Source organism: Populus nigra, chromosome 14 (genome assembly GCF_951802175.1).
Source record: "Populus nigra chromosome 14, ddPopNigr1.1, whole genome shotgun sequence".
NCBI classification, from domain to species: domain Eukaryota; kingdom Viridiplantae; phylum Streptophyta; class Magnoliopsida; order Malpighiales; family Salicaceae; genus Populus; species Populus nigra.
This window is the reverse complement of record NC_084865.1, coordinates 3,030,382-3,052,120: the sequence shown is the minus strand read 5'-3', so window position 1 is coordinate 3,052,120 and position 21,739 is coordinate 3,030,382. Positions and strand designations below refer to the sequence as shown.

At 34.4% G+C, this 21,739-nt stretch overlaps 3 protein-coding genes and 1 long non-coding RNA gene across 5 annotated transcripts; 2 read left to right on the top strand and 2 right to left on the bottom strand.

Moving 5' to 3' along the window:
* The first annotated feature begins 236 nt into the window (after positions 1 to 236).
* Positions 237 to 2,833, top strand: LOC133673301 (cation/H(+) antiporter 15-like). The gene is made up of 3 exons (XM_062094040.1): positions 237 to 491; positions 596 to 1,573; positions 1,667 to 2,833. The coding sequence occupies exons 1-3, from the start codon at positions 237 to 239 to the stop codon at positions 2,831 to 2,833; spliced, it is 2,400 nt and encodes a 799-aa protein (XP_061950024.1).
* A 1,893-nt stretch (positions 2,834 to 4,726) lies between these two features.
* Positions 4,727 to 14,587, bottom strand: LOC133672464 (protein CHROMATIN REMODELING 24-like). Its single transcript, XM_062092887.1, is given in 22 exon segments — positions 4,727 to 5,127; positions 5,463 to 5,595; positions 5,701 to 5,766; positions 6,282 to 6,410; positions 6,909 to 7,003; positions 7,111 to 7,179; positions 7,622 to 7,733; positions 8,309 to 8,427; positions 8,521 to 8,601; positions 9,427 to 9,498; positions 9,586 to 9,795; positions 10,149 to 10,226; positions 10,310 to 10,444; positions 11,555 to 11,645; positions 11,727 to 11,782; positions 11,884 to 11,991; positions 12,150 to 12,269; positions 12,663 to 12,717; positions 12,826 to 12,956; positions 13,045 to 14,063; positions 14,188 to 14,310; positions 14,409 to 14,587. Coding segments are annotated over 22 exon segments (3,294 nt in total). The 5' UTR covers positions 14,536 to 14,587; the 3' UTR covers positions 4,727 to 4,962.
* A 2,955-nt stretch (positions 14,588 to 17,542) lies between these two features.
* Positions 17,543 to 19,264, top strand: LOC133673034 (uncharacterized). Its single transcript, XR_009834942.1, has 3 exons — positions 17,543 to 17,935; positions 18,921 to 19,054; positions 19,134 to 19,264. It is a non-coding gene; the product is annotated as an uncharacterized LOC133673034 (long non-coding RNA).
* LOC133673033 (uncharacterized) lies at positions 18,554 to 21,217 on the bottom strand. 2 transcript variants are annotated; one of them, XM_062093634.1, is made up of 3 exons: positions 20,861 to 21,217; positions 19,413 to 20,181; positions 18,554 to 19,292 (listed from the first exon to the last, which is right to left on the bottom strand). In XM_062093634.1, exons 2-3 carry the CDS (start codon positions 19,558 to 19,560, stop codon positions 19,036 to 19,038), a joined length of 405 nt encoding a protein of 134 aa, XP_061949618.1. In that variant the 5' UTR covers positions 19,561 to 20,181; positions 20,861 to 21,217; the 3' UTR covers positions 18,554 to 19,035. The 2 variants fall into 2 exon arrangements, with proteins under 2 accessions (XP_061949618.1, XP_061949617.1); XM_062093633.1 differs by having other exon boundaries at positions 18,554 to 20,181.
* Between the last annotated feature and the right edge of the window lie 522 nt (positions 21,218 to 21,739).

The window sequence follows — 21,739 nt, the reverse complement described above, 5'->3', positions numbered from 1 at the left end:
CTCTACTTGCGTACCCTCCATATACATGTACTATATTTTACCTGCCTCCTGTAAATTTGGTTTATTCTAGGACAACTGCCTAAATTTGGTCGATAATATTTCCTTTATTTTATTTTATTTTTTCCACCTTCCCTCTTCCAGGTTTTGTTGTGCTGCAGGAGAAACTTTTCTTGAAAATTTCCTTGGTTTCTCCCATAATTTCCTTCGATTTTGTTAGCAAAAGGGTCATTGCCAATATGCTTGACCATAGTGAAACTGATATAGTAGCTTATGTTGGTGGCTTTCTTCTCGAAAGGACACCCTCTAATGGCGTGAATGTATGCTACTACGAGACTGTAAATGTTGATTTGTCTGTTTGGAAGATTTCAAACCCCCTGCTTAATAATGTTCCATACTTTGCTGTCCAGTTAAGCATCACTATATTCATGATTCACTTGCTCTTCTTCATCTTTAACTTCACCCGTCAACCTAGATTTTTCGCAGAGTTAATTGTAAGTATGATACATTTAGAAGGCTTTTAACATTTCTGTTATCTTGGCTGCTCTGTTACTTTCTGATTATTAGAATTAATTTTGTGTTTTTCCAATTTATGCAGACAGCTTGCATGCTTGGTCCAATATTCTTTAGGTCTTCATTTTTCCTTAGATACGTACGTCCGCTAAAGAGCAATGTGGTGTTGCAGACCATGGCAAATTTAGGCCTTGTTTATTACATGTTTCTTGTGGGTTTGGAGATTGATCTAAACATGGTAAGGAGAGTGGGGAAGAAAGCTTTCACCAATGCCGTGGTGGGAATTCTGTTTTCTATGGGCATGGGTGCCAGTCTGTATTGCTTATTTACACGAGATAAATCCATATTTCCTTCTGCCAGTCCTGTTGGCGGATTGTTTTGGGGTGTTGCTCTGACTGTCACAAGTTTTCCTGATCTTGCTCAAGTTCTTTCCGACATTAATCTCATCAGCACAGATCTTGGACAAATAGCCTTGTCTTCAGCTTTTGTTAGTGATTTAGCATCTTGGACTATTCTTATTATGACAATAACCTGGCTCCATGGACGCAGTAAACTTTCCGTCCTCCCAACTGTTGGCTTCATTATTCTTTGCTGGTTTGTGGTGCGTCCAGTCCTTACCAAAATCAAAAGTTCCTCGAACAAAAGCAGTGGTAGAGACTTTTATGTATATGTTATTCTTGCTGGAGTGCTCATTTGCGGATTCATCACAGATGCTTGTGGCTCCACTTCTATGACTGGGGCATTTGTTTTGGGACTTGTCACATCAAATGAGTTTGAGACAAGAATTTTGGAACAAGTCAATAATTTTGTGGCAGGAATTTTGCTTCCTTCCTACGTCATGGTTGTTGGAGGTAAAATTGACATAGTTTTTTTGATGTCCAAAACTAATGTAGTCACGCTGCTGGTGATTGTTGTCTTGGCTTTCTCGGTCAAGGTTTTGAGCTCTTTCCTTGTCTGCAAGGCCTACGGTATCTCTGCTCGTGATGGTATTGCCCTTGGGATTCTTATGAACACAAAAGGCCTTTTGGCTCTGGTTGTTATTAACATCGGTGTCGATGTACAGGTACACTGGATATTTTCATCAACTTAACTAAGTATTATAGAGACATATATGCTTGATCTATTTCTGAAAAATCATTTTATGACATTGATGCAGGCTCTGGACTTTGCAACATTTCCTGCAATGGTGATTGTGTTTTTGGTGATGACAGCTCTTGTGAAACCTTTTCCTTATTGGGTCAGTAAGTCTTCAAAGAATCTCAAGCAATACAAGCAAAGGACTATGGAAACAAGCAAAGATGATTCTGAATTTCGAATCATTATGTGTGTTCATGAATCTCATCATCTATCAGGAATGAGCACCCTCTTGAACTTGTCTAATTCTACTAAACTATCACCAATCACTGTTTTTGCTCTTCATCTAGTAGAACTCACAGGCCGTTCATCGGCAATGCTTATTGTTCATGATGCCTATAACGCCACTAACATCAGCCAACCCATTTTTGAAAGAGTTATATCAGACCACGTCACATCTCAGAGTCTTAGAAGCTATGGAAGGAAAGGAATAGGCCATCCGATTTCCATCCAACCAGTAACCGTCGTGTCTCCTTACGCGACCATGCACAGAGAGATATGCTGCGTTGCTGAGGACAAACATGTGACTTTAATTATTGTTCCATTTCACAAGGAAGGATGTGGAATTGACGTGGTGCAAGAGAATTCTTCTATCAGAACTGTCAACCACAACCTGCTTGCAAAAGCTCCATGTTCAGTCGGTATATTTGTTGACCGAGGGCTTCAATTAAGCATTCGTGATATGGGTTCCAATCTATGGAAACAACAAATTAATGTTGCCATGCTCTTCACCGGTGGACCTGACGATCGCGAAGCCTTAGCCTACTCATGGAGAATGGCAGGCTCTCACGAAGTGCGTTTAACAGTTGTGCACTTTCGTCCCGGAGAAAAGGCAAAAAATATAATGGAAGAGAGAAAAGAGATTGAAAATTATAAACAGCTTGATGAAAAATACGTGAATGAACTCAGATTCAAGGCAAAGTGCAATGATTCCGTAATTTATTTAGAAAAGGTGGTAAATAACGGGGAAGAAATTTTAAGGACCACAAAGGAAATGTTTGATTATTATGATCTGTATATAGTGGGAAGGGGTCAAGGAGTGGCATCTCCTTTCACATCAGGGCTATCAGAGTGGAGTGACTGTAAAGATCTAGGAGTATTGGGAGAGGCACTATCTACATCTGAGTTTGCACGAAATGCATCCATTCTTGTAATCCAACAATATTATGTTGCAGACACAGCTGAATAAATTCAGTAGAAGTTTTGTTGAAGTTGCCTTTTATGACCATGCTAACAAAATTCTTGACATTTTTAAAGCGTAAAGGCCATCTGTTATGGAGTTTTTAATGATCTTCTTAGCTAAACTATTAGCTTGTGTGTGGTCAAAACAACAACGAAATGCTGGTTTTAAGAGAGAAAACAAGTCTGCAATTTTCTGCGGAATATCATGAACAAGAGGAGGTATACAGTAAAGAAACTTATCACACTTTTCTTTCTTTTTCTTCTTCTTTTTTACTCTCATACATCTCCAGAACTTTCAGCCATACATATATTAAAAAAAAAAAAAAAAAAACAACACATCTTAACCTTTCACTTGTTCATCTTAATCACCTTTTAATCTAGCTATATTTTTTTCTAACACAAGTTAACTAACTAAAATCAAGGTTAAATAGCTGTCACGACAACTTTACTAGTTACAACATACTAACCTTAGCATTCTCCATCTTAATATGCTGAACTTGAACTCCTAGTGCATTTCTCATCTTTTGACATTATCTTTTGGCTATGCTTTTGTAGAGATATCAGCCACTTGCTTCTCTGATTTGCAGAAATCCATCAACCTCTCCTTCATCAGTTGCTTCACGAATGAAATGATGTTTAATTGCAATATGTTTAGTTCTGCTATGAAAAATTGGATTCCTTACCATTGCTATACCTGATTTATCACCACAAAACAATGTTGTTGCTGTTGAGTAGCTAAACCAGCTGCAACATATTCAACTTCAACAAATGATTGAGCCACTCATTGTTGTTTCTTTGAACACCAAGCAAACACACCTGAACCAATAGAAAAAGCATAGCTTGAAATACTTTTCTTATCTTTAACACATCCACCCTAATCATTATCACAAAATCCAATCAATTTCATCTAAGAAATTCTGTCAAATCTACAAACATTACATCAGGCCTTGTGTTAAATACAATAGATTCCCAACCAAACTTCTGTAAAAAGTAACATCCACCTTCTTTCCTTTATCATCTTTCATTAACTTTTCATTCACCACTAAAGGTACCTCAACAGGTTTGCAGGCAAACATTCTGGATTTTTTTAGAATTCTTTCAGCAAACTTCTTCTAACAAATGAAGACACCTCCATCATCTTGGCGAACCTTAATATTAAAAAAATTATGTAGCAAGGCACTTAGCCATTTTGAACAAAGACACTTCACCACCAAGGCACACTTAGCCACGGTCGAACAAATCCCCTTGTCCTTCATCAGCTTCAACTTATAAAGCGTCAATTCAGGTTTGTTCTCCCGACTATACACATGAAGAACAGTAGAAAAACCCGTGACATCCGGTTCAATCCCTGTCTCACGCATTTCATCAAACACATTCTCTGCCAGACTTGTCATTCTCTCAAACCTACTCTCCGGATGCGAGCCTGCGCTCCTACAAATCCCATTTATTTAACATTAGCCTTGATCCCTCGCTCTCTCCCGTTTCCCTGAAAAAACTCTCTCAGCCATATCAATTCTAACAATCTTACACCGCCCATATATCAAAATGGTATGCATTCTCACATTAGGAATAAACCTATGCTTCCTACTAAAAATCTCAACACTCACTTTCACACATCCATATTTACACAAAGTATCAAGCAGAAAACAAAAATGGGACTCGATCGTAGCTTCGTTCAGACATAAAATTATCAAGACTTTTGGTAATTTCTCTATAAATCTGAGACTGTTATGTGATTGGCAAGAGAAATTCATATTGTCCAAAATTGGATTCTTAAACTACCATTATGCATATATCAAAGTTTCTCAAATGGGTGCTCTTCCATCTAAATTGTAGCAGACAACTACTCGTGATGGCATTGAGCATCTAAGTGTCTGGGTCAGCTTGCACGTACCTCAACTAATTCTCACGGGTCCTGAAATAACAAAACCCCAAACAAAATCTTATACCTTGATGTTTGACATTGGATTAATTACACTTTGATAAAATATACAGTAGGCAGAGAGTACTTGCCCCAACCAAGAAATCATTGTATGTTGAAGATATATATATATATATCTTCTCAGTCTAGCCAATAAATAATATTCTTGCAACCTCCTTTTCGTTGCCTCCATTTCATTTAGTGGAAAAAAAAATCTATACATTCAATCCTCTTTCGAATTCCCCAGTTAAATCATCCAGACTGATGACTCCTTGTCTCTCTGTTGCTTTCTCCATCCTCAGCTCGATGAGCACTGAATTTAATTCACTAATCTGCTTCTGTAGTTTCGCTCCTTGGTCTGGTAACCTTAAAACGGTAACCTGTAAACAGAATACATTACAAAGCAAAACTGAGAAACAAGAAGCAATAGCACAGCCGGCTTGAAATGGTGCCCGAAGTAAAATAAAATTGAGATAGCATGGCAGGTTGAATCCATTTAACAAGAATAAATAATGCCTTCAATAGTTTGGGCTATTCATAGCATCATAAACAAATCTGGCTGCCTAAGCAAATAAAAGCACAACAAAAGGTCAAAACCAGTCTTCATATTTTATTTATGAATTTTCAATATGGTTTGGATGGCAACTCTGAACCCCTTTAATGTTTGTAACTCAAGCAGTTTTATCTACCTTCTCACTTGTCATTTAAATCATACCTTATTTCCAAGTAATTGTGACAGCCGATTGATTCTCTCTAAGATTTCAGATTCTGTCAGTTTGCCCCCACTAACTGGAGAAGAGGTTTTCTTGTTCAGATTTACATCCTTGGGATTGAAAGCACGAGCAGCCCTGTCAAGTGTCAACTCTTCAGAAACTAAATAACATGCACTAAGTACCTCTAAAAAATATTATGATTATTTGTTAAAGATAAATAATCGAACTTAAGGACCATACCCGTCAACATTGCGTTCAAGTGAATAGCTTGACGATGAATTTCCCACCACTGTGGATACTTTCTTCCTAAACCCACAAATAGAGTACCAAATCACACCACATTCAAAAAATAAGCAACGAGGATAGTGAATCCATATGCTTTGCATAACTAAAGTTTTCAAATGCAAATATAAGCTTATACTCCATAGGATTGAATCCACAATTACAATCAAGGGTAAAAAAGAGTGAACAGTTGCTATATTTATTTGAAATAATGATTTGAAATTTTTTTATATAATCAATGGAACTGGGAACCAATAGTATCGCTAAATAATGGCAGACCTATAATCACAATACAGAAACTCGCCGGTAGCTCCATAATTTGAACTACAAATTGTTTAGATTAGAATCAAGGGGGAATTCTGCAAACAACGAGGGGTTTTGAATTTTATGAAATGTTATTTTCATTTTATCTCAGCTCAAAATATGCAAGAACAGTACGCAAGAAGCCAAAAGAGAAAAATGAGGAACTACATGTTTATAAGGAGCAAATAAACGAGCTACAATTGTGCTGTACCCAAAAGCAAGAAAAAGGAATTCACCTTATCTCATCCTCTTCTTCCTGTGCAAGCTGTACAGTTTCTGTCTTTGAGAAGAGTAAGCTGTGGTGACTGACTCCTGCTATACCTTGACTCTCCAAGAATTTTATGTGGGATTCCAGATACTCATCCCTACAGCAAAAATAGGATAAATTAAGAGTTAAGATGGCAATGAATTTGCATGGACAGTCATTGCAATTGCATACATTCATAACCAAACAATTCCAAAAAACTTACAATATTTTTGTATACATGGATGAACAATCATTATGGATGAAAGGTGATAAACAGCTAATTATCTTTAATACAGGCCTATGGATTCCCTAACTTCTACTCTTCCAAAGATAAAGTAAACCCTAGTGCAAATACACATTTTAGGAATTTAAAAACTAGAGATCCTACTGAAGCAAAACATTGATAAACATAGTCCAACTTCACTAATTAATGATGAAACAACTCATTAATGATTGTTAATGATTAATCAATGATGGGTGGAAAATCAATGATGAAACAACTCAAAAACTGGAGATCCTACTGAAGCAAAACATTGATAAACATAGTCCAACTTCACTAATTAGAAAGCGAAAAACAAATACACATAAGTGTAGTTGCCACTAATAGGCTCTGTACATTTTGTGCTGGCTGTCATGCTCTTCATGTAATTGTTGCTGTGTGAGGGAAATATTGAACCCCTGCTTAGGGAGACTGAATAGCTCCCGCAGATCCTGAAAAAAAATCAATTGAACTTTTAAAGGCAACATTGCATGTTTCAAAATAGGTGCCAGGAATATATTCCATTAAATCAACAAATAGAAACATAATATCTACATACCTGTTGGCTAAAGTATCGAATTTGTTCTTTGTTTTCAGTTGCTGTTCTAAATAACCCCCCCTTGAATATCTACACCAGAAATTTTTAGGAGTCAACTTATTGTACTAATGTTTCGATTTTAAACATTCATGATTCAACCCATGCATCTAAATAATGTCCAAAAGTAGATTCTTATCATGTGTACAGACTGTACAGTTCAGATGACAAATTAGAACGATCCCATGTAAAGATTTTTTCCACAAGTAAATTGGAATCTGAACTTCAATGGAACAACAGATCATTCAAATCACTTGCATGCAATATAGTTTTTCAACCACTTGCAGAAATGTATTGAAACCATGTGAACTGAGTCCCAGAAACACCTATTCATGTCTCGAAATACAGTATACCACATGAAAACACTAACAGCTACCAACAATCACTCCACTTTGCAAACCAGAATCGGATATCATATATCTAGTAAATAATACCACATGGAAACAATAAAGAAGAAGTAAGACAAGCATTGAACCTGCTTTCTATAAATTTTCTCTTCAACAGTTCCACAAGTCATTAATCTGTATACGACCACATCCTTCTTTTGCCCAATTCGATATGCACGATCAACACTTTGGTTATCCGTGCTGCAATGAGAAAGAGAGATGTATCAATTGACCCCATAATTACACCTAGAAAATTCCAAACTAAGGCCCGTAGAGAAAAGTAGACGCAAGTACCACTAAAGTGTTTTAGAAGTCATGCACATAACTCTAAAACTGAAGCATCAAGAAAGTGGCAGTCCTTAAATGGGAAATAATAGAAAAGTACGTGAAACATCCAAAATGTGTTGAAAGCAGAAAAGTTCTTTGCATAGTTTAGTGGCCAAAGTTTAGAATGTAGAAGTGCATCTGCCTTGCCATTTAAGGATGTTCCAAACATTTCCACTTATTTTTCAACATGCAATATCCACAAACTCCACAGGCTGCCAAGAAAAACAACAGATAAAGAAAATAAATAAACGTAGTTTCACACAGGTATGGAGGAGACATTTTATGTCAAACATAAACACAATTACTGATATTTATAAACTCCTGCAATATCTGAATCTTTTAGGCAAATCCATTTGAAGTCTTTAGCAAATTTACCAATCCTAGATCTTATGATGTAGTCCGTTCTTGTTCACTGAATCTGAGTGAAAGAAATAAGCTTAGGGAAGAACCTAGGATTCCAAGCAGGATCAACCACAATCACACGATCTGCTTTCGTAAGTGTAAGACCTAGACCGCCAACCTGAGATGTTAGCAAAAATATAGGAGCACCATTTCCTTCTTGGAAGTCCTGAAATGGTTTTTTAGGGAAACAAAGAGTTTGAATAAATATTTCATTTATGAAAACTAAAATCTAATGGTTTTGACATTTTAGGAAACTTACATCAACAATTTTTGCTCTATCAGTAACTTTCGTCGTACCATCTATGCGTAAGAACTCATAACCATTGGACACCAGAGATTCCTATAACAGCAAAAAGATAGGTCATGTGTCACCTTCTGTAAAAGCCTAACACATTAAAGAAAAGTTACAAAAGAAACTTGCAAATTCTTGAATTTTACGACATAAATATTCTAGAAAACATAGTTTTGAGTAGGCCAGGGATTACTTTAAACATCAGCTATAAGGACAGTAAAGTATGTGTTCTTTATAAAATAAAATAAAAAATAGATGATTTAACTAAAACATAATGCAAAAAAAGCAGCATCAGTGAACAACTAAAGCAAACACAAATTATAAGTTCATATTTTTAAAAGAAAATTTCATGCATAACTAATGATGCCAGAATATCTCAACTTTGAATTTGAATAGTCAGCTTTAATTAGATAGAACAGACAAAAAAAAAATTATCAGCTTGCCCTACTGAATTGAAATATTTTGTCAGCTTCCATGTAACATAACATGTGCAACTTGAATTTATTGTCCATAGTAGAAAATACTTAATTAAACACAATCCAAAGGTAACATGTAATATTACACACTGAAAGTGTCATCATAGTTTCCAAGTGATGGCACATAAACAATAAGACATGAGCAATAGACAGAAAAGAAGACAAAGCGCCAAGGCTCTTCCTAAGTTTGGAGATTTGCTGATCTTCTAGAAGTAATAACATATGTTTGTGATGATGTTGTTACTAAATTTTATCCAATGCCAAGGACTTATCCCACTTATTTGCGCATTTAAACCTTTAAGTTTTCTAATCCTATCAGCAACATTTGTGAAAATTCAGAAAATTAACCAATGACATTGCATTCAAAGCAACAAAAAGCTCATGGTTTTAAACAAACCTCGATGAGATTAAGCATCTTACGAGTTTGAGAGAATATAAGAACATTGTGTCCCTCTGGAATTAAATTATCCTGTGGAAAAAATAAGCATATGCATTCAGCATGAATTATTAAAAACTAAATCAAAATCATCAACAGTAATTCTGAGACATCACTAACCAGTAGCGACAACACAAAAGAGATCTTGCAGGAGATGCTGTCATGCTTCTCTTGAAAGTCAATTCTTTCAGCAACATCAGCAACATGCATGGCCAATTTTTCAGCCACAGCAACATCTTCAGGATTTAGCATGGACTCCATTCCCTCTAACAAATCTTCAGCCGCTCTTTTTGTCAAGAGAAGCGGGTGATCACATATTTTCTTCAATATCTACTCCAGGGACAATGGTGATTGATTATGTAAGTGCAACCTAAATATCAAAGTGATAGAGAGCAGTATAATTCTTCAACAATATCTGAACTGGTCATTAAAACTTATTAATTAAAGCCCTACCAAAAATCTTCCAAATATGAACCAAGAACAGAGAACTAATAGAAAGACCCAAATGAATCAAATAAATAGTATTTAAGAAGTAAAATTTGGAGCTTCTAAGAAAATAATAATTAAAGAATTCCCCTTTAATGCAGTTTAAAATCAAAATTCTCTTTGGATAGAATTAGTCGAGCAGCAGCTCAACTCAACTACAAATCAAACAAAAAAACTAGAGTTGAAGAGTAAAGCACCGTTAGTGCAGCCAATGGCGAGCCATCAAAAGCTGAGAGAACAATCTCGCTCCGCAAAAAGGCTTCATAAAGTTGCCGCTGACAGAACAAGGGACGCAGTTGCTTGATTAATTGAATTTATGATATATGAACTGAACCAAAGATATGCAACCACACCACACCTGGCAAGCAGTTAGTCTAAGCCACACAATGATCTCATTCTTTCGGGAAAGTTTAGCAGTTGTGGCATCATCTTCCTTGAACACTTCATTCTTCATACGGCGCAAAAAGTAAGGTTGAATGCGTTCTCTTAGTTCCTGTAAAGTAAACAATACTGGGATATCATTAATTGACTTTTATATAATTATGAATTACATTCAACCACTTCAATGAGAAACAAGAACGAACAAGAGGCAGATACAAAAAGTTTAAAAGCATGACATTATAAGGTTTAATTGAATATATAAAACTGGGTCCAGAAAACAGTCAGCTGAATATTTCTGAATATTAGATAATCTGTAATCTTTAATAACGTTAGAATGAACAAAGTTTGTTGCAAAGTATGAAGTCCAACAGCCAGCCTTGCAACAAAAACAGAATAAATAAAATGTTAATAAAAATTTATTTAGCTTGATATATTTTGATCAATTAAAAATTATGTCACCAACTGCATATAAAGAACTTTACAGCAATTCACGATTAAGAGAATTCTAAAAAAATTATCAATGAAAAAATATTAGAGAAACAAGATTCAAATGGTTGCAGTCTCATCATTGATGAACCTTGGCCATACCATATGCATTGCTTTTGGAGTCTTATAAAACCTATCATCAGACAACATAGGATGAAGGCAGCATTCAGAGATTTTTAGGTTCTTAAGGAATATTTATAAGCAAGCATGGCTAACCTTTCAAAGCTAACTTTTCAGTCTCGTGTGAATTTTACCACTGCCATATATTTTATTCCACGATAAAAAATAAGCAAACAATTAGTAGATTGCATCAAATTGTAATGCAATCCAAGCTAGGGTGTAGCTGGAAGGAGAAAAATCCAAAGCCAATAAAGAAATGCTACCAATCATAAATAGAGGAGTTGAGAAGTTACCCTGTTAATAAACACGTCCTAAATACTAGAATGAGGGTAATGCCTAAGACACCAGTACAAAAACAAGAACCTTTAGAGTTTAGACTAGGAAACATGGTTCCTTGAAAGCCTGACTGCACTGATTTCTATTGATTGATCGACAGAAACATATATCCAAACTTCTACATTTTTCAATTTCAGCTGTACAAGAAGAATATGCCAAAAACTGCACAGAAGAATAACCAAAACTATTTTTATTTAATGCCATGATCTCAAAGAAAAAAGAAAGAAAATAATCAACAATGGATGTACCAAGCGCAATCCAGTACATGCAAATGCATTACCATTGCAACTGTTGAACCAATACGCTTCTCCCTATCAGAAGCATTTTTTTCATTTCCACGAAGTATGGGATGCTCATATGTTTGCTTAAACCTAAAGAAATGCAAAATTTGATGTCATAGGCAAGCATGAACTTATTATTGAAGCAAGCTGAAGGATTAGAATAACAATTACCACTTGTTGTCACCAAGAAGATCAGGACAACAGAAGTTGAACAAAGCCCACAATTCCTGTTTCAAGTAACAGGAGTACAGCGCTGAATATCTAGAATTTCCTGCATGTTTTAATTTATGAAAAGAGCAAACAAAAGTATGAATTCTAAGGATGATACCCTAAGATTGTTTTGAATCGGAGTGCCACTAATGACAATACAATGAGCACTTGGTATCTCAATCAAACTTTTCGCTCTCTGAGTACTAGGATTTTTTATGAGATGTCCCTGGAGAAATATAACAAAAATTTAACACTCACTTTAAAGCAGAAACTTCAGAGAAAATAAAGATTTCTAGTATACAATTGATTCCTGCATGATTTCAATATGTAAAAAGGGCAGGTGTAAGTTGTAACACAAACTAAATTTAGAGCTTCGAAATCTACCTCATCCAGAATCATATAGTCCCAAATATAACTATCCTCGTCCAGAAAGTAATGGTCCCCTCGTAAAGATTTTGAGTTGTTCCGCACAATATCATAAGTTGTGAGAAGAATTCCTTTGTCCTGAAACAAAAAGATGAATTAGCACGATAATCAACAATAATGAGAAAGATCGCCAAAACCCCATTACCATCTCCATGGAAAAGCAAGGTTATGCTATATGCAAATAAAAAAATAATTAAGAAAGAAGATATGATTCAAACTTCCAAGAAACTAAACAAATCAGTTCAGCTCTAGAACTTCACAGAACTTACATCCACGATTGAACTAGTAACTTATTTCAACTAAACTTGGCAGAATTTAACTTGTTTCAAGTCCCTAGGTCAGATTAAATTTAAAACTTAGATGTGTTTCTCTCCTCTTATTTGGCTGCAGGTATCAAATATGAACTATCTGGACATTAAGAGCTGCGCACGGAAGAATAAAAGGTATAAACAATGAGAGCACATGTAAAACCTGAAGTATATATTGCAGCTCATAGTCCCGAGCTTTTAAAGAGGTCCCAAAGTATCTACACGGAAGTGCAACGGATAATTAGCACTTATTAACAGACCACTATCCTTCGATGGTAAGACAGAAACATTTGAACTTTCAAAAGACTTGAGTCAAACTGCCTCACTCTCTAGTCTTCCCAGAAAGCCCCACAACAGATAGTTCTTTAATCCAATGAGTGAGCAGTGTTTTAGGGGCCACAACCAATACCCTCTTAATCAATTTCGAATGGAAGAGACCTGCTAGAAAGCTACAAATCTGCAGAATAAAACAAATGAAATTTAATCCATATAACAGTGGAGTCCAACGTAATTATCATTATAAATTATTGCAGGCACTTCCTTACCTGCATCGTTTTTCCCAAGCCCATGTCATCTCCTAAGATTCCACCCTTACCCTTGCAATGCAAAGACCAGAGCCACCTTAAACCTTCACACTGATGTGGATACAGCCTTTTTGCAATTTTACCAGGTAACTTGTATGTAGATTTTAGTCCAGGCAAGATAATGGAACCATCATCCTCTGACTCTGCATGATTTTCCAACACAGCAGTCTCAGATTCACCAGATAATACATTATACTTGGCAATGGCACCGGGTCTCCCAACTTTCTTGACCACCTTTTTTCCGGTCAAAACCACAAAATCATCTTCATCATCCTCTGATTCATCTCGAAGACTAAGCACCGAAGACCGTCCTACAGACCTCAATCTCTCATTGAACCCATCGGGTTCATTTTCCTTCACTCTTTGAGTAACTTTCTTAGTTTTCTCCACCCTAGTTACATATTCATCATGGTTAGACTCAATCTGCACATCACTTTCATCTTCTACAACATTGGACACAAAAGGTTTTCCCACAGGGACAAACTTTTCATCCACCCTTCCATATTTGTTCTTCTTTAGCCCTCTACTAACCTCATCATCAAATGACTCACTCAATAAATCACCCTCCTCATACTCATTCACAGCACTCTCATCATCACCTCCACTGTTTTTAATAACATCCAATGAGGCATCAGATGGACTAGACGACAAAGAAAACAAAGACTCAGCACTTGCATATTCAACCACATGAACTTTCTTGACCACATTATTATTTTCAGGAACTCTCTTTTTCTCAATTGACAAAAGGTCAAGCCTTTAGGTCAAATCACTAAGAATATCTTTTATCTTATTACCACCCTTATTATTATCACTATCACCAACACTTTTAGACGGAATGGGTGAATCAAAATCGGCAATATCATCAAAACTAGAATCATCTTTCACTTCCTCTCTACTTGCATCATCCCCATCATCTCCAGAAGATACTTTGCAAAGTCTCCGTCTTCCTTCAATCCTAACCTTCGTAGGCTTTTCTTCTTCTGAAAAAATAATTTCCCCATGTCAAAACCCAAAAACAAAATCAAAACTTTTTAGCTGTCTCATCTAGGGGTTTGTTAATCAATTTAAATAGGATGAATATGGCAGTCAAATTAGGTATTTTACCAGGTGAAGAATCAAAATCAGTGATTTCACAGAATTTAGGGATATTATCATCCTCTGATTCTGCTTTGCAAATACGACGTCGTCCGTCGAACTTCTCGTTGAATACGCTCTCTTCTTCTTCCTCTGTACACCAAACAAATCGATTCAAAATTTCAACACCCTAGAAACCATAACTCATAAAATTAAAACAAAAAAAAGGAGTTGGAGAGCGAGGGAGAGACCGAAGGACGTTACTGGCGGCGGCGGCGGTGGTTGTTTGGGAGGAGCAGAGAGGTCTTGAAGGAGGCGATAATGGCGATCGTTCAGACTAACTGGTTTTCTGTGTGTGCTTTGTGAAAGATCCGCCATTTTTATTTTTTGGAGAGAGAGAGAGAAAGATTGCTAAGGGAGAAATGTGGCGTTTTAATATAATGTAAAAAGAAAGAACCGTTGGGTTTATTATAATTGAATTTGAATTGAATGGGTTTTCCCGCTTGATTCTTTTTTATTATATTTTTTAAAAGTGTATTTATTTTTTAAAAAAATTGATATTTTTATGATTATGAAGTAATGATGTTAAAAATAAAATAAAAATTTAATATATTTTCAAATAAAAAATATTATGCATTATAATATTTTTTCCAACAAAAAAAAATGTCAACATGATATAAATATTCTTAAAAAGGAAAACAAAATTTGAGATTTTAGTTATTAACTCTATTGAATTTAATAAACTTAGTTAATTTAATAATATGATTAGAAAAAAAAAATATCGACAACAAATGAAGCAAAAAAAATCATCAATAATTCATTACAAAATATGAATGTTTGTCAATATTATGAAAATATATTTTTATAATATTCTTAAAAGGTCATAATGATCTAATTTGTTATCAAAATGAAAATTAAATGAGAACATGATAATTACATAGAAAAAAAATAAATTTTAATTTCAAGCAAATAAAATATTGAAGGAAGAAACTTAAAAGAAAATAATTTTAAAAAACAAACAAGAAATTGGCTTGAGTCTATATGAGCCAGCATGTCAAATCTATAACTTAGTCATGAGAGCGAGATAACCCCGTGAAAAGTAAATCAAATAAAATTATGAAGTTTAATTCTCAAACCAATCTAATATTAAAGGATAAAATTAAAAAAAAACAACAAACAATGCCCAAGTTAACCCTAGTGAACCTGCCGAATTCATGATAACATGAGATCAGGATAACCTTATAGAAAAGAAAGTTAGAAAAATAATAAATACTAATCTCCAACTAACCCAATATTAAGGAACGAAACAAAAAAAGAACGTAAAAAGACAAAAATAACTCGGCCTAAACTTCAAACCCCATGAAAGGATTATGAAGCTAGATCATACCATAAAAAAGCAAACCTGAGAAAATAATAATGTCAAATTCATAACCAACCAAAATAATTTAAAAATATTAAAAAAATAAATTCAATAAAAAATTTCAAAAAGAACAAAAATAGATTTAAAAATACCAAAATAATTTTTTTATGCACTAGATTGTATTTATAATAGATGAGTACTAGAGCATATGAGATTCAAAGTTCCAAATACACTTTTTTTTAAAAAAAAAAGTTTAATTTGATTAGAATTTAAAAACAAATTTGAAAATGAATAACTAAAATTATCATGATGATCTATTTTCAAACTAAATATTAGGAGAGATGGACAAAAATATATTATAGTCCATAGTTTTTCACTACTTGATAAATCACTTTTTCAATCAAAAAATTAGTCACCGGTCTTTTAATTTCAAAATTTAACCCTTTTAAAAATTAAATTAAATTAAAAATAAATGGGTTCAAATTAGGTTATGACAATTAAAAATACAAAAACACCCTTGAATGTAAGCTTTATAAATTTTTTAATCCAGGGATATAAGAGTCTCTTCACTGTGCATTATAAAATAAAAAGATGTTATTTTCCCCTTTAAATTTTAAAATTCCAAATGAACCATTATAAAATTATTGAATTACTTTAATAGAATGGTTTTTTTTTCTTGAAGGGAAAAATAGGTGTTTCACTCCAAAGTTTGAAAATGTCTCCCATTCCCTCTACCTTTTTACTTTGATTCCTTGTTTTTTAATTTTATCCTTCCCTAATAAATTAGCCTAAATTGATCTATAATTTAGTCCAATAAATACTAAATTAAAATATAAAAATGATAAATAATAATAATAAAAAATATTATGTACAATGTGTTCATAATATTTTATAAGAGAATCTATAGTGCATTGTGTATCGCAAATCCCCACACCTTTTAAATTTAATTATAATAAGCTCTAGATAAGTATTTTATTAGTAATGCATGCGTGACTTTATAATCAATTATGAGTTCATTTAGCATAATAATTGTTTTTTAAAATAATTTTTGTATGAAAATATATTAAAACAATATATATTTTTTATTTTTTAAAATATATTTTTGATATTAGTATATGAAAAGAATCTAAAAACAAAAAAAAATAAAAATAAAAATAAAACTCATTTTTTTTTAAATACTCTTACACCATAGAAACAAACAATGCCTTATATGTATCTCATAAAAAAGAGCCCATACATTACATAAACACTTGGATATTTTGAACGGCAGTAGAATGCTAATCCAGTGGTTTGCTATCCTATTGTCATTATTGATGTTGTTTTGAAATTATTTTATTTTTATATTTGAATTGAAATAATATATATTTAATTAATATTTTAAATTACACACGTATAAAATACTTAGAAGCTGGAATTTATCATTTCAATAATAAATAAAAAAAGTTAACCAAATATAAGAGCAAAAACAATTTTTTATATTATAAAAGTTACAACATGCAATAAGATCAGAACTATTTTTTTATTAAAAAAATCAAAATTATAATTTACAGTAGTATTTTGATATTTTATATTCATAATAATCTAATTGTATAATTTTAATTTTAATTTTGTTTCATTCAAATTAAAAAAATTATCATGAAAAATTTGTTAACTAAAAATAATAATTTATATTAGATTTATAAATTGAATATAAAAATATAAGAAAACGAATTATACCTTTTACGTTGTTCAAAGGAAGAAAATTTTTGCATTATTCATTTCTTTTCTTCATTTGAAAAAATAGTGGAAAATTTATAAAAGATAATTATGAAGAACCTCTAGAATGTGTTTTACAAAATCACTATAAATTTTAAAAATTACCTATGGAGAAATATTAAATTTCAACAAGAAGTTTCAGTTTTTCTTTTTTTCACTTTAATTTTCTAGAAAAATCAAATATTAAGAACTCCTAACAATTTTATATATATATAGTTTTGATATCTTCATGAACAAACGATGAGCTCATTAGCCTTATTATCCAGAAGAAGAAGAAGAAGAGCTTATTAATTATTATTATTATAAATAATTGGATAATTAAAGATGGCATCATCTTCGGATCAAACTAAAATGACCATCCCTTTGCACTTCAGGTCTATATGCTTAGATGATGATGATCGTTCTGCTGGATTTGTATCGATCCAACCAAGGAGTGGTGATGGTAGATGCAGGGCGAATTTGGGGTTTGCTTTGATTCCTGAGTATTGGAACCAAGGTATTACAACTAGAGCTATTATTACTGAAGGATGGAAGCTGTTTCCTGAAGTGGCTACGCTTGAAGCTATGGCTGATGTAGATAACAATGGCTGCCATAGGGTTATGGAGAAACTTGGGTTCCATTAGGAGGGTGTCCTGAGGAAACACACGGTCATCAACGATAAGGTTAGGGATGTAGTCTTTTATTTACTGATTATATGCCTTGAAATCAACTATTTTCTTTAATTTTCAGCCTATCTTGAGCTTGAATCCTGTCCTATAATCACCAATAAAAGGCCTAATTAATTCTCTTTGTAAGCATTTCTTTATGCTCGTAATAAAAATGGTTACTTTGGTTTTTATGCTTTATTAGAATTGTGATTTGTGCTCTCTGAGGCTTTTATCCGGACATGGTTTAGTTGCCTAGACCAGATATGCTTCTGGGCATGGTTATTATTGATCTAGAAAATCTCATTCGAATTAAAAAAAACATGATCAAACCCGGTTGAAATGTGACCCAGTTTACGTGACTCAACACAGTTTAAACTCAGCTAAATCAAGATTTTTTAAATGAAAAAATGTTATTTTGATTAAAAAAAAACATATTCATTGAGGTTAACTCGACAACCTCGATGACCCGAACAGGAGAAAGTGTCATTGAACATGTACAGTCAACAGATGTTTGGTGATCTTGAATAAAAGACCAACTAGCTTGAGCAAAAATAGGACTGTCAGGAACTTCGAGATAGCAAATTACTGGAAAGAATAATCAAACAGAGGATTAACAAGGACAAAGAGAACATATTAAGCTTTACATTGTATATGCATTGATTGAAGATTGCATTAACATTACTTAATTATCAACAATTTAAATACAAGAACATAAAAGAACAGAAACCAGGAAGTCTGTCTTGTATTCGAAATTTTCTGACAGGAAATCTATGAATGGAGTGAACAAGAGAAAAAATGCCTATACCTAAGAAATCTGTGAAAGGAAAAAGAAAAAAAATAATGCCTAGTAAATCTGGGAAGGAGAACAAACATTCTTGAAACAATCTCAAGATCATTATAATGACAGATACATAAATCATTTTTTTCTGCATTCCATCCATGATCAGTGTAGTTTTATGCAACTTTGTGTAATGTTATGACCAGACATGTATGTGTGTAGCTATTGGATTGTAGCAAGGACATGAACGGCTTCCTTGGGGAAAACAGATCAAGGATTAGATTGAGGAAGCTCCTCCCTTCATTCAAATCATCACCACCTTAGCTCAATGAATCAATCAACATGCCATGGATGAGGTCAATGGCAATTCACTCTCATGTGACCTAAAAGACATGTTGATTGAATTGCTTGCTGATAAATTCCTCTTAATTGCAGTTTTTCCATTGCCACCACCACTATCATTTCTCTCTACCATCACCATGGGCCCTTCAAAATCATCCTGACTTCCATCTCCTCCCGGATTTTCGATGTTACCAGATTCGTTATCAGTTGCTGCATTTCCTGTCGTGTTAAAAACATTTGGATGGCCACCTCCTGCATCACCACCACCATTAATAGAACCAACAGCAATCCGAAATCCAAAGATTCGAGAAAGAATTCGATAGAAGCATGTGAGTACCCAAAATAGCCAAGGCAGGCAAACCAGGGCTATACCTGCAACAGGAAACCAAGCCCTAGATGGGTCTGCAGGGAGGACAACGTACATAAGCAGCAAGCTGCCTCCAGCAGCTATAGTAATAAACAAGAAGAAAGAGACGAGCCATATAAATAAGCGCCCGGAAGTGGGGTCTTCTACAGGCATTTGTGTATTGAGACTTGACGGACAAGAAGATCAGATGATTATTATTTCCTCTTTATCCTCATCCATTTTTGTTCATTGAGGAATTGGTGTATGTGTGATCAATGAGAGAATATTACTTTGATTTTTCTGGGATAAGGAAGAATTCATGAGAGATGACGATGAAGATGAACGCTGCTGTTCCTTCTTGTTAATTGCATGCATAATGAGGATGCCTCATCAGATTTTTCACAGGGTGGACATATTCAAATCTGTCTTACGTAAAACATGGTTAGTTTTCGAACCAAGACACACCAAAGACAGAGACAAGGGAGTGGAAATCGGGTAGGATTTGCTGTTATAACAGATCAGGCTATTAATTTCCAAAATTTGTGCACCCTACATAGCTCGTTTCTTAATTTTTATACCTCAGGGCATATCTATTTTTAGCTATACACTATTTTTTGAGGCGGTAATGACACAGCTTGAACCTAAGATCTCCATCCCTCTTGCCTGTTCCATGAAATGAAGCATGATTAACAACCATTGGAGGCAATCCAAAATCTCAATCTCAACCACCATGTTCACTTGCTTCCACCAACATTATGCTCCACCACCTCATTATTATTCCCAGCATTCCCTCTCCTGCAAAATAACCTCAGTTAACATGTACAGCTCATTGTTCATTGCCTCATCAATTTGTATGAAATTTTGTAAGAATTTATTTGTTTGTATATCATTTTCCAAGTTTAAGGCAATCTAAATTTCGACCTGTACCAAATACAGAAAAGCATCACTGATAATAGCCACTAGCCTAGCCATGGGATTCATTTCTCCGTCAGACATTAACCTGCTTATCATGCACTGAAAGACTCAAAAAATGCCCTGAAATAACAAACATTTAACACCTAAGGACTTCTCTTCACCTCTATTTCTAGCAATACCGGGTATAACTGACTAGTTGTGATTTACATAATCCACTTTTCAAAATTGCCGAGTGTTCCGAATGACCCAAAAGGGCCTCTGCAATCCACTCAGATGCTTGCTTTCTCTCCTCGGTGTCAATGGTTCAGTAACCAAATTCATAGGAAAAAGGTTCATGAGAGAGAGCACCCAATACAGAGGAACCTCGATAAAATAAAGAATAAATGCAGACTAATTACATAGGGGTGTGATTAATTCAGAACAAAATATATCTAGCTTGCTAAGATGACGAAACTATGAGTAAGGGAACTTAAATGACGAATATTCTGTTAGAAAGTAGAGAAAATGCCTGAAATTATTTTGCATGCAAAGCTTATGAGGGTGGATCATAAAAGCATACTTCTTTACAAGGCTGCACATTCTGTAGCAGCCAATGGATGCGGTGCAACTATCACCAGGTTTAGCAACAGCAGCGAAGGGGAGAAGCAAGGAGTTTCATAGGTTCTGCCACCAAACAAATTTATCAAAATTGCCACCCCATCATTTTGTAAGGCTTTAATTGTTGAAAGTTAGACCCATTCTTCAGCCAAGTGATAGTGAACTAGTATGAAAAACTGATAAATGGACATAGCTCCAAATCTGAGCAGCAGATGATGTAAGCATTGAATCTCTGACCCATTGGAAACATTTCACAAGCTCAATGTTTTTGACGAAGGGACACTGGACTCATGATCAGTTTCTAAATTATGACAGCGGTTGGCATAATGAGAAGAGCCGTAATGTCAGCAGGGCTCACCCCACACTCTCTGCTTGCTTGACCAATGGTTTGTGGCCTGCCTTGAACAGTATAATTTACCAGAATCATATTTTGTAAGAACACTCGATGTCAGAGTCACGGCATGGGGGCTCGGAAAAATAACAAGAATTGGTGTCGTGGTGATGCTTTCTCAAAAAATTATGTCCAGTGGTAGGAATATAGAGAAATTTCAAACAAGAGCATCTTCTCAATTCTCACTTGCTCAGAAACAACCCGAAGGATATCATCTTCTCAATTCTCACTTGCTCTTAATTTGAACTCGGCATTGAAATGGCAAGTTGTACAGTATACCAGATGCACAGAAAAAAGTAAAAACAAGCATGAAAGATGATAAAAAAAAATAACTTCCCTACACCATAACTTGTATCAGACAATAACATTGAAAACAGGAAAAAGGAGTTCAATCCAGAAAATTGCCAGAAGCACAGGAAGACCTGGAGAGCTTCTCTAGTGCTTCAAGGG

Excerpts from the sequence above, each read along its gene's own strand:
- LOC133673301 (XM_062094040.1), top strand. The coding sequence starts at position 237 with ATGCTTGACCATAGTGAAACTGATATAGTAGCTTATGTTGGTGGCTTT. Across the intron at positions 492-595 it reads GATTTTTCGCAGAGTTAATT|ACAGCTTGCATGCTTGGTCC; the intron begins GTAAGTATGATA and ends CAATTTATGCAG. Across the intron at positions 1,574-1,666 it reads ACATCGGTGTCGATGTACAG|GCTCTGGACTTTGCAACATT; the intron begins GTACACTGGATA and ends ACATTGATGCAG.
- LOC133673033 (XM_062093633.1), bottom strand. The coding sequence starts at position 19,560 with ATGCCTGTAGAAGACCCCACTTCCGGGCGCTTATTTATATGGCTCGTC.